At 34.5% G+C, this 11,914-nt stretch overlaps 2 protein-coding genes across 2 annotated transcripts in view; one reads left to right on the top strand and one right to left on the bottom strand.

Moving 5' to 3' along the window:
- Positions 1-488: 488 nt before the first annotated feature.
- On the bottom strand, positions 489-6,094 carry hhex (hematopoietically expressed homeobox). Its single transcript, XM_058793678.1, has 4 exons — positions 5,668-6,094; positions 1,960-2,138; positions 1,827-1,877; positions 489-815 (listed from the first exon to the last, which is right to left on the bottom strand). The coding sequence occupies exons 1-4, from the start codon at positions 6,002-6,004 to the stop codon at positions 651-653; spliced, it is 732 nt and encodes a 243-aa protein (XP_058649661.1). The 5' UTR covers positions 6,005-6,094; the 3' UTR covers positions 489-650.
- A 4,657-nt stretch (positions 6,095-10,751) lies between these two features.
- The window catches only part of fh (fumarate hydratase), a 10,382-nt gene continuing 9,219 nt past the window's right edge, over positions 10,752-11,914 (top strand). The window contains exons 1-3 of the mRNA XM_058794568.1: positions 10,752-10,917; positions 11,583-11,717; positions 11,804-11,914. Of these exons, the coding sequence (XP_058650551.1) occupies positions 10,789-10,917; positions 11,583-11,717; positions 11,804-11,914 (375 nt within the window). The 5' untranslated portion in view covers positions 10,752-10,788. The remainder of the gene's footprint in view (positions 10,918-11,582; positions 11,718-11,803) is intronic.

The raw sequence follows: 11,914 nt of genomic DNA, 5'->3' as shown, positions 1-11,914 counted from the left end.
AGATTAAAGGAAACAACATCTGCTGTGTTATTACACACAAAATCTTTCCTCGTCACACAGTTTCTGAAAGCTGTCACTCAAACAGCAGAAACACACACCAAACCTACAAAACCAGACACTGATTCTCATTTCATAAAACACTTTTTGCAAAACACAACACACAGTTCTCTACGTAACACACACAAATCTAACAGGAATTAATATTATGGCAAAGGTGTTTGCAAATGTTTGCTTTTGAGACGTGTTTGTGATATTTTGAATGCACTGCTTCGTTTTGCAAGAGATGCGAGGCGTTTTGCATTTTGTGTGCAGTTCTTGGATTTGTGTGTGAAGTTTGGAAAAAAAGAGGCAAAGTTTGGAAAAATGTGTGCAAGCAGCTGAAAAAAAAATGCTCAAATCATGAATCAAGGTGTAAATAACAAAACCTTCATCTTTTAGAAATACGAAGGAGGCATAATTATGCATTAAAAAGGCAAATTAGACAGATATGTTATCCCCAAAATATTGTTTATTGACTGACACAAAATATTTACACAATTTCCCACGAGACACCAGATACAGGTTTGGATCGAAATCTACACATCCATTAAGTTAATTGTGCTACTAAATGTACAGTATGATACAGTATGTACAGTGCTGAGATCACGGGCTCATAGCTGAGGGTTGATGGAGAACTGCGGATCCTCCTCGATGTCCAGCTCCTGATCTGAATCCTCGGACTCCTCAGACTCCTGCATCACGTCTGGACTCGATCTGTCCGAGTTTCTCTGCTCGCCAGAGTCCTCCACATCTCTCTTACTGCTCGGAGGGTTCTCCTGTTTCAACAGCAACATCACACAATCGTGTCAATATCAAATGTTGTTAGCGGCATTTATTTATTTATTTATTTTCCGTACACCGGCGTGAATTTCATTTTCTATTTATTTATTTTTTTACTTAAAAAAAAAAAGAGATTATAAATATTATAGAGATTTTCTAGGAATTATAAACATTAGACTATATTTATTATAAAATAGGCCTATTATTTAGATTTAGAATTTAATATTCAGGAAATTATTAAAATATTTAAATACATGTTTCTTTTAAGACAGTAGAAAAACATGATACAGTCCTATAGTACAGTTATTTTACTGCATTAAAATAAAATAAAATAAAAAGTTTTAAACTTTATTTCGTGTTTATATTTAGTGTACATTTTATTTCGTTTCTCATTTTTACTGATTTATTTATTTATTTACTGCGTTGTTATAAAGCAGCGATCAAAACGAATTAACAGGATAATTAAATAACAAACAAACAAATAAATAAATAAATAAATAAATAGGCTAGGTGTAGAAACGATTTTCACCCAGAAATCGCAAGTAAATTTCACGAAAACAAAGAAACGGCGAGTAACGCATTAAATTAAACGCGAAATTTTGTAAAAGACCGAAATAGTATTTTCTTGTAAAACGCGCTCCAATAAACTAATCTCAATTTAACTTCGAAAAATAATTTGTATCGTAATAAAATAACAAAATAAAATAGTACAACAATAAAAAGCTGTTTTTCTTAAAAGTGGGAAACCTTCATAAAAATATATTTATTTGTACCGTGCATTTTTCTTTTCGTTCATGATCCGTGTTTTGGTTGTTTTAGTTGTAAATGTTAAAACGAAACGTCAGAAATTCTGATTATGTTCAATTTATTTTTCAATTTATTTATTAATTGATTATTAGGCCTATTTAGGATAGTTAGGCTATAATAACACATAGCCTATGATTCAGTATAATTAATACAATAATAAAATAAAGTCTTTGACGTGTGTATTAAGAGCAGATTCTGACCTGTTTCAATCGCCTCCATTTCGCCCGACGGTTCTGGAACCACGTTTTCACCTGCAGAAGACATAAAGAATAACCATGTTTGGCTGTTGAAGAGATGAGAGGAAGTGCAGCTCGTGTTGTCTTGTTGACTCGCCTGTCTCTCGCTGAGCTGCAGCATCTTGGCGAGTCTCTTTCTCTCCGGAGGAGACAGATACTTCTGGGTCTCGAACTTCTTCTCCAGCTCGATGGTCTGGTCGTTGGAGAAGCGAACCTGTCCGCCTTTCCTCTTGTGCAGCGGCCGCTGGATGAACGGCGTCCACAGCAGAGGTTTACCTGCGAAACAGACGTCAGAAAACACATGAATAAGTGCGTATCATTTGCACGACTCTATGTTTTGATTCGGCGTACTATTTAAACGCAGAAATTAAGTTTGGCGTGCATATGCCACGCAATGGGTAGGATTAGGGTTGTGGGGTAGATGCTTATCATATGTAGCGAAAACTGCGTATCATATGCACGCCAACAAATTGTGTATCATATGCACGTGAATACTGCGTATCATATGCACGTCAAACACGTGCGCATCATATGCACGCCAAAGTCGATTTCTGCGTAGTGATCACATCAAGAATAAACGCGCATATAAAGAGCGAGTTTGACTCCTGCAGATCTTCAGGCTGAAGGTGAATAATGTGTTTGGTTTGTCGGAATCTCTCTCTGTCTGTCAGCTCGAACATCCGCTGAAAGCTGGAGTTTATGAGCAGAAGGACTATGGCAAAATTTCCGTCAATGTGTTTCCTGTTGGTTAATCTGGTGAATGGGGTGAACATCCGTCTAATCCCCTCACAAACACAGAGGAAACTGCGATTCATCTCGCCTGCACAAACCCGATTAATCACCTTCAGATGGACACGTGCTGAGACCTTTAGGAAATCATCCGTTTTTAAAATGTCAATCTTTTTTTCTAAAATAAATTAAAAAGATTTTGAATTTAGTATTCAGGAAATTAGATACTTATTTAAAGTAGCATTTAAAATAGCATGTATTAACAACATATATATAAACAAAGAAACGGCGAATAACGCATTAAATTAAAACGTATATATATATATATATATATATATATGGCCAAAAACATATATGTTTACGTTTTTATTTTATTTCGTTTTTGCGCTGCTTAGGCCTATATATATATATATATATAGAAACATAGAAACGGCGAATAACGCATTAAATTAAAACGTATATATATATATTTATTTAGGCCTATATATATATATATATATATATATATATATATATATATATATAGAAACATAGAAACTGCGAATAACGCATTAAATTAAAACGTATATATATATATATATATATATATATATATATTTATTTATTTAGGCCTATATATATATATATATATAGAAACATAGAAACTGCGAATAACGCATTAAATTAAAACGTATATATATATATATTTATTTAGGCCTTTATATATATATATATATATATATAGGACTAAATAAATTTGCGCTGTTTAGGCCTATATATATATAAATATATATATATACGTTTTAATTTAATGCGTTATTCGCCGTTTCTATGTTTCTATATAGATATGCATATAGATATTCTATATGCATATATATATATATATATATATATAGGCCTAAACAGCGCAAAAACGAAATAAAATAAAAACGTAAACATATATACGGCCAAAAACATATATGTTTATGTATTACGCATTGGGTGTATAATATATTTTCTACCCTTTTATGTTTGGCCATTTTCTGAAAATATATTTTAAAAATATAATTATATTTTTAAAAGTATTTAGGAATATATTTTGTCCTCCATGTATTTCAATCCAAGAAAATACATTTACGTGTCACATTTAAAGAAAAACTTTATATTTTGTGTACAACACCTATAACATATTCTCAATTAGCCTTGCAATTCATAAAACTATTTTATTGAACAGTATGAAATTCAAATGGTGTAATAAACTTGGCAGAATTGTGATTTCTTTTTGACTTTATAAGGCATTAATAAAGATATGAATATATTATTAAATAGAAATGTATTTATTTAGATGATATAGGCTATCATCTATTAATACAAATTCAAACTTTCTGTTTAAAAAAGCATGCATAGTTGAAGCGTGCGATTAGAGTCATTATTAAGTTGTGTGAGGTGTGTTGAGTTGTTTTAGCAGTTAAAAAGGTTCAGCCCAATGAAAGGAAACGAACAATCCGTAAAAAAACGGATCCCGGCTATCAGAAGTCGAGTGTTTCCTGAATATGTGTGTATTGAGGATGTGGATAAAATAATCAGCAGCGTGCACGAGTCCTGCTCCAGGAAAACATCTCACAGCTTCTGAAAGCACATTTACTCCTATCGAGAGCTCAAGATTTCCGGAATGAACGGAAAGGGTCAGGGCTTGCTGAGCGCAGGCAGTTTGAACCTCAGACCGACAACATGTGATGAAGATCAGCGGAGTCCTCCTCACCCAAACACGCTTCCTGAGAGCCCAGCATCTGGAACACGATCCGAATTCACGCTCGTTTGTAGCAGCAGGTTCACAGAAATGCGCTTTGAGCTGCAGTTTCGAAATCAAGAGGAGCTTCCTCTTCGGGTCAGTCTGGTTGATATTATTAACCACATGAGCTGTTGGTAAACAGACCTCACGAAGCTCAGCTTTCTATGTCCAAATCACACCAACTTTTAGGCACAATTTCACAATTTAACTTTCACTTTTACGCACACACATTTCTATCAGACTTAACCGACTTAATAAAACAGATTTTTGACCAGATTCAGTTGATGTGGAGTCAGCCCTGTTAAAAAAAAAAAATTACAATAGAAGCCCAATAGAAACCATCACAGAAATTCCAATGGTTTCTATTAAAATACCATTATAAACCATTAGCTTAAACCAGTAAAACCATTACAAAATTCCTTTTTGTGGTGTGTTTTGGGCATTTTTCCAACAGGATTTAACATCCCACCAATAGAGTCCATCACATGCCAGTAGACACCATTATAGTTTCCATTAAAACCAATACAAGTCCCATCATAACCGTTAAAACCATTACATTTTCTATTGTGTTTTGGGCAGGGCTCTATTGGGTTTTTTTCAGCAGGGAGATGTTTAATATTGAACGAAAGCTCAGACACTCTCAGACACTCTCAGAAAAAAGGTACACAATCTATCACCAGGACAGTAATCTTAAAAGCTACACTAATTTAGCATTTTAGACACTAATATAGCTTTAAGGCCCTACCCTTTACACTCTTAATAATAAAGGTTCCGAAAGGGTGTTTTTGCAGTGATGCCATAGAAGAACAATTTTTGGTTCCTAAAAGAACCATTTTGAAGAACACCTAAAGAAACTTTTTCGACTATAAAGAACATTTTCTGCATTTGAAAGGTTTCACGGATATTCAGTGTTGTTCATAGAACCACTGATGCCAATAAAGAACCTTTGTTTTTAAGAGTGTAGTGGTAAAAAGGTACAAAAATGTAACTTTTGTAAAAGTAGCGCCGCATGTAGCGACAGAGCTTGCTAGGGTAAAGTGCGTATCAATAGCACGAGTTTCTGGTGCTGTTTGGCGTGCTGTTTATACGCAGAAATTGACTTTGGCGTGCATATGAAACGCAATGCTTAGGATTAGGCGTGTGGGGTAGGTGCGTATTATATGCACGACAAACACATACGTATTATATGCACGACAAAGTCTATGTATAAATAGGACGCCAAATAGAAACTGAAAATCGTGCTATTGATAGGCATTTTCATGAGACCAGGCTCTTCAGCAGCTCTGGTTTAGATCCAAACAGGACAGAAATGAGTCTGGCTCTCACCCAGCGGGTCGTGGCGGATCAGCGCGTGCGTAAAGTCTCGCTGGAACGGGTAGATGGACGCGTACGCGAGCGCCTGCTGCGACAGAACCGGGTGGATCGGCGTGGGCTCGTAGATCGGGGTCCGGTAAGATGGGATCAGACTGGTGAACGACGAGTTTGGAGACGGCAGGGTCGGCGTGGGCGCCACCGGGCCAGGCGCGGACGCGTTTCTGCCCAGAATGTCCTCGATGTAGAAGGGCGTCGGGTGAGCGGGCGGCGCGGGCGTCGGCGCGTAAAACGGAGCGTGCGAGGGCTGGAACTGCATGGCTGGAGAACCTCTGGTGACTTCTGCTTCCATGCAGTTCGTCAGGTTGCGATGAGCGAAAGCGGGAGGTCACTAGTGAGGGAGGTGATGATGTTTTAGGAGGGAGGAGAATAACGGGTCAAACTTCCTGCAGGTACGCGAGCTCTGATTGGCTCTCTGAGAAGAATGAGATGAAGGAGAAGAAAGAAGAAACCTGAGGAGGAGGAAAGTCAGGATGCACCTGGATTAAACACACAATCATGAAGCTGCATGATTCAATCTCACTTTCATTTAAGTCACACTACTAAACCAAAAGCCTAATTTAATAGCATTTCATGACATTATACATTGTTAATAAAAACTAGTAATAATTACAAACCCGTTCAAATAAAAACAAGTCGAATTGTAACAAGTTTAAAACAACTTGCTTAAATTGTTAATTAAAATGAAATCCAGTAAACTGTATTTATGAAAAAGCGAGTTGAAATTGTAGACATTAATAGAATTAATTATAGAAATGAACAATGGATAAAATCAATAGAAGTTAAATGGATAAACACAAAGATGTTATGACTTTATTCAGATTATATTCCGGTTATTCGTCTATATTTGTATAGTAAAGATTTTGTGATTTTATTTTTATGCTATTTTGTGCAATGGATTAATAAAAATAAAGTAACGAAATATTAACGAGTAGTAATGTCTTTGATTTTAAAGATAATATCATTACTAAAAAAAAATAAAAAAAATAAAAAATAGAATATAATCTTGTATTTAATATCTATTTGGCAATATTCAGTAGTTTTTGTACAGCCAAACCTTTTAAGAAATGACTTTAAAAAATAAACACATTCACTGGCAATCAAAGAATTATAAAAATTAATTAAAAAAATAATTTGATATAAAAATTAATGGGAAAAAGTTGGTTAAATGTTCGTATACCTTCTATTCAAAAAACACACATTTTCAAGTAGGCTATATTTTTTAAAATACATTTAAAAATCTAAGAAAAGGTTAAAAATATTAATTTGCTAAATATGTTTCAAAACGGGCCTATGTAAAAAAAAAAAAATCTACCAATATATTTGTTGATGTTTATATATATATATATATATAATTTTTAAATCTAAATATATTTTAAAGCATTTAAAAATATATTTGTCCTATATATTTTAATTTTAAAAAATGACATATGTCACCATTGATGAAAAACTTTGTCGTCTATAACACGTGTGAACATAACACATTTGAATAAAAATCAGCAAGTAATAATAATGATTATAATGATTATAATGATGACGAAATAGGCCTATATTTTGGTATATGAAGGTTAAAACCAAATATAATTTCTATTTAAAAAACTATTCTTATAGGCTATTTAATATATACAAATATATATGCCTAGGCCCTATTTAAAATATATTTTGGCCAGAAAAAACAAAAAACAAAATGTATATGCTTTGCTCTATGGGTACACCAGAACAGAACATCCAGATTCGGGTTTATTTAATACATTTCAAGTCAGTTATCATCAGCTACATACAATTAAGTGATTTGTAATGAATTAAAGACTCATCACAGGAGCGCATTGATCTACTCACAGTCTGATTGAAGCTCTCTGCAGATCCTTCACAGATAAATAAGACTAATATCACCTGTGCGTTTATCTGCAGATGAAACCATGTCTACATGAAAGGCTGATCTGGGAACAGCTAATATTTGCGCTTTGCCAATCATTGCAGTTAATTGATCCGCTGTCACAGTCGTGGCGCCTCGTGTCGAGCTCATTCTGGACAAACTCCATCACATTCACACTGGAAGGAGCCAATCATGGCCTTGAGAAACACCGAAGCGATCCTGACACGGAATGTTTGATTAAACGCGTCAATAACGGCGAACTTTCATCTTTTCCTCGTTACTCAGAGAACAGAAATGCGGTGGTAAAGCTTCATTCGAGCCCAGGTCTTCAGTTTTCCAGTAGCACTTACTATAATTTCGTCATTTACAGTCATTTGATAAGAAAAGTCCGATCTGATCACTTCTTATCAGAGTCGTTCGGCGCTATCGACCCCGGTTAGTTTCAATTAGCAGCTGATTAGAGTCGAATAGAGCTGAAAACCGAGTAGGAAACAGATAATGATGTGTGACAGGAGCACTTATCATCATTAACATTCACATCATCTCAAACAACTGCTGACAGAACAAACACACAATCATCAACAAGCGTTCAGGGTCGGGTTTTTGGGGTCTTTTGGGCCTAAAAATAGCATGATAAAAACCAAACACTCCAAGGTTAGAACTTAGAGATGATTTTATTAGTAATTGGGTCATTCTACAGAAACGTCTCTGGACTTTAAAGAAATATTACAGTTGAAATACACATTAGGGTTACAATTTTTTTATATTTTAAAATGAAACAATGTGTTATTTGAACAATTACACCTTCCTGAGCCATCAATGTGGCATTATTTGTTTTTTATTAATTATATAGAATTCCAAGCACCACAAATCTGCTCGTCCCCACAGCCATGTACAGCAGGAACGTGCTTTATTTTGAGGTCAAAAACAGGATTTTCTACCATTTAAAATACAAAAGTCTATTCATAACTATCAAATATATGATATAAATGGCATAATAAAACAAAATGCCAAAAAATATTATAAAATATATAATGAAAACAGTGGTTCCCTGGAGTTGTGTCACTGGTGTTAACGTTTAACAAAAGTCTTTTATTTTGGAATAAATAAATCACACTGATGACATCACTCGACTTCCTCCTTCCTATTTTCTAAACATCTATGAAAAAAGGCCCATGTTTAGTCCACTGTTTCTTTTCAGTTATGATCAATTTTCTCATTTATCTCATGATTTCGTATGAAGCTTTTAGTTGATGTCACTGGTGTGACCTATTTATTGTTAGGGAAATGTAAAAAAATAATACAAATGGATTAAACTACTTAATTTAGTGAGTTTACCATGATTGACAACATGTGGCTTGATATCTTGCAGCAGACATTTTATGGTGTTACCTTCCTTATGAATAACACCAGTGACGATCAGTATATCAGGTCTAATGCATGTCACTGGTGTTACTGTACTGTTTTTGTCTGTCACATTAAATAAATAAAACATAATCTCCTTATTTCTTGCATTTTCATTATTTTTCTGTAACTCTGACTACATGTGCTGATTTTTTTTTTTTAGAAATAATATTTCATAAAAACTTTTAATATCGCTAGAGAAGGTAACACCAGTGACAAAAAAATGATACATGTGGTCTTGAAATAATTGCACAAAAAAGCTAAAAAAATAAATAATTAAGCTGTCATTTATATGTATTCATAAAGTCAAAAGGTAATCTAATAATGTGGTCTAAGTTTAAATGTAAAAAAAAAAAAAAAAAAAAAAAAATTAAAGACATTTTTCCATACCTAAAGTGGACGTTTCTGTAGAATGACCCAAAACATGAACATCACAGCACATCTTCCCAGCTAAACCGAACGTCCTCTGAACGTTCAAAACATCACCTAAAATGAAAAAAGAGAAGTTTTTCTTGGTTATGTGAACGTTAAATGAACATTCCATTTGATCATTTGCCAAACATTATGGGAATGTTACATTTGAATGTTCTCTAAACGTTCTGAAGCAAGTGTAACATTTAAAAAACGCTAGACGAATATCCAGCTAAAGTTTCATAAATAATGTTTTTGTGCTAACGTTTTGAGATCGTTATTAAAGACAGGAGACCAAACTTAACTAAATGAACATTCTATTAAGGTTACTGGAAGAACGTTTGCTCATAACCATTAGAAAACGTTCCGAGAACGTTCATCAAAACATTTTGTTTTCTTGTGCGTCTCAAGGCTTTGGATTCTGGATTTCATTTGTTGAATGTTGTCACCATCTGGTGGATGCGGTGTATAAATGTAGAAATAACGTAGGCCTATGCATGTTTTTAAACAATTATCTTCGTGATAATAATAAAAATAATAATAATGGACAAATACGGAGCAGTGAAGTGATTTAAAAAAAAAAAAAGATTCAATAATAATCAATTTAATCCGCTACTGTCAGTTTTGGTAAACTATGATTTCTATGTTTTGTCTTTGATGGCTATAAAAAATAAAATAAAAAACATCTTTGAATAGTTAAAAATCACTAAAATTACGAAATTGTATAAATAATAATTATTCATAAAATAATGTACGTCGTTTGGCATGAATTAAAAAAAATATTAAATTGAACAATAATTTTTTTTTGTGCAATATGCATTGCTAAGAACTTCATTTGGACAACTTTAAAGGCGATTTTCTCAATATTTCGATTTTTTTGCACCCTCAGATTCCAGATTTTCAAATAGTTGTATCCATACAAACAATATATCAATGGAAAGCTATTTATTCAGCTTTCAGATTATGTAAAAATGTCAATTGCAAAAAAAAATTAAAAAAAAATGGACCTTTATGACTGGTTTTGTGGTCCATTTATATATAAAATGATTATATAAAGCGCAGCAACCAGTAATATCAACAGTCGGCTGTGATTGGTCAATCCTGAAAAGCGTTGAGAAAAGTAACAGCTGCGTTCTCCGCTCTTCAACTCCATGACTGAAGTCCTTTAGCGAAACATAATAAATAATTATTTTCATCCATAATATCTGACAAATGAGAGACAAGATGCGGGTCACTAAAAGCGCTTATTTTGTTATTAATTCCACGCGTGTCGCCGGTAATTATGTCCCTCCTGTAACAATGGACGTGTTGTGTTTCACTAATAAGTGTCCGCCCCCTGATTCTCGTCTCTGGTTGGTGAGAAACTAGTTCCGCCCCCGGTCGCCATGTATCGCTCCACACGGAACCTGCAGCGCTTCAGCGCGGATCTGTCGAAGCTGTGGGCCGCGCAGAGATCCAGCAGCCTCCGGAACATCTGCCCGGCGCCGGGAGTCCAGCTCAGGCCGCTCAGAATGGTAAAATCGCGCTGTTTTTGCGGTGTTTAGTGCGCTGTTAGCTGCACTGACGGGCCAATGACCTTCATGTTTAATAACCCTCTTCTGAAGCCCTCAGAAATCACACGCATCATTCATATATGTATTTCATAACTTCATAAGTGTGTATTTGCGCTTAAATACAGCTTGGTTGTTTTTCTGAGCGGTGAACGTGTGATTTAAAGTGATTTAGAAACATGAGTATTGGATTCTGATCAGTCATAAGGGTCAGTTTTTTGAAATTTTTATAAATAATCTGAATAAATAATCTTTCCATTGATGTATGGTTTGTTGGACAATATTTGTCTGAGATGCAACTATTTGTAAATCTGGAATCTGAGGCAGCAAAAAAATCTAAATATTGAGAAAATCACCTTTAAAGTTGTTCAAATGAAGTTCTCAGCAATGCATATTACTAATCAAAAATGAAGTTTTGATATATTTACGGTAAGAAATTTACAAAATATCTTCATGGAACATGATCTTAATATCCTAATGATTTTTGGCATAAAAGAAAAATGTATAATTTTGACCCATACAATATATTGTTGGCTATTGCTACAAATATAGCTGTGCTGCTTATGACTGCTTCTGTGCTGCAGGGTCACATATATATATCTGATATGATCTATGTTTTGTCGTTTCAGGCCAGTTCAGAGTCGTTCAGGATCGAGAGGGACACGTTCGGAGAGCTCAAAGTTCCTTCTGATAAATATTATGGAGCTCAAACTGTCAGATCAACCATGAACTTCAAGATCGGAGGAGCCACGGAGAGAATGCCAGTGAGAAATATACATATTACACTTATTAATGTGGGTTTAGGATCTCTAACAGTGTATAACAGTGAGAATAATTCCTCTTCCTGTAGATACAAGTCATCAAAGCCTTTGGTATTCTGAAGAAAGCTGCTGCAGACGTGAATAAAGATTATGGTTTGGACCCAAAGATTGCAGACGCCATCATAAAAGCTGCTGATGAG

This window comes from Onychostoma macrolepis, chromosome 12 (assembly GCF_012432095.1).
Source record: "Onychostoma macrolepis isolate SWU-2019 chromosome 12, ASM1243209v1, whole genome shotgun sequence".
NCBI classification, from domain to species: domain Eukaryota; kingdom Metazoa; phylum Chordata; class Actinopteri; order Cypriniformes; family Cyprinidae; genus Onychostoma; species Onychostoma macrolepis.
This window is presented reverse-complemented; position numbering and strand designations above follow the sequence as displayed.

Excerpts from the sequence above, each read along its gene's own strand:
- hhex (XM_058793678.1), bottom strand. The coding sequence starts at position 6,004 with ATGGAAGCAGAAGTCACCAGAGGTTCTCCAGCCATGCAGTTCCAGCCC. Across the intron at positions 1,878-1,959 it reads TGCAGCTCAGCGAGAGACAG|GTGAAAACGTGGTTCCAGAA; the intron begins GCGAGTCAACAA and ends TGTCTTCTGCAG. Across the intron at positions 816-1,826 it reads AATGGAGGCGATTGAAACAG|GAGAACCCTCCGAGCAGTAA; the intron begins GTCAGAATCTGC and ends CTGTTGAAACAG.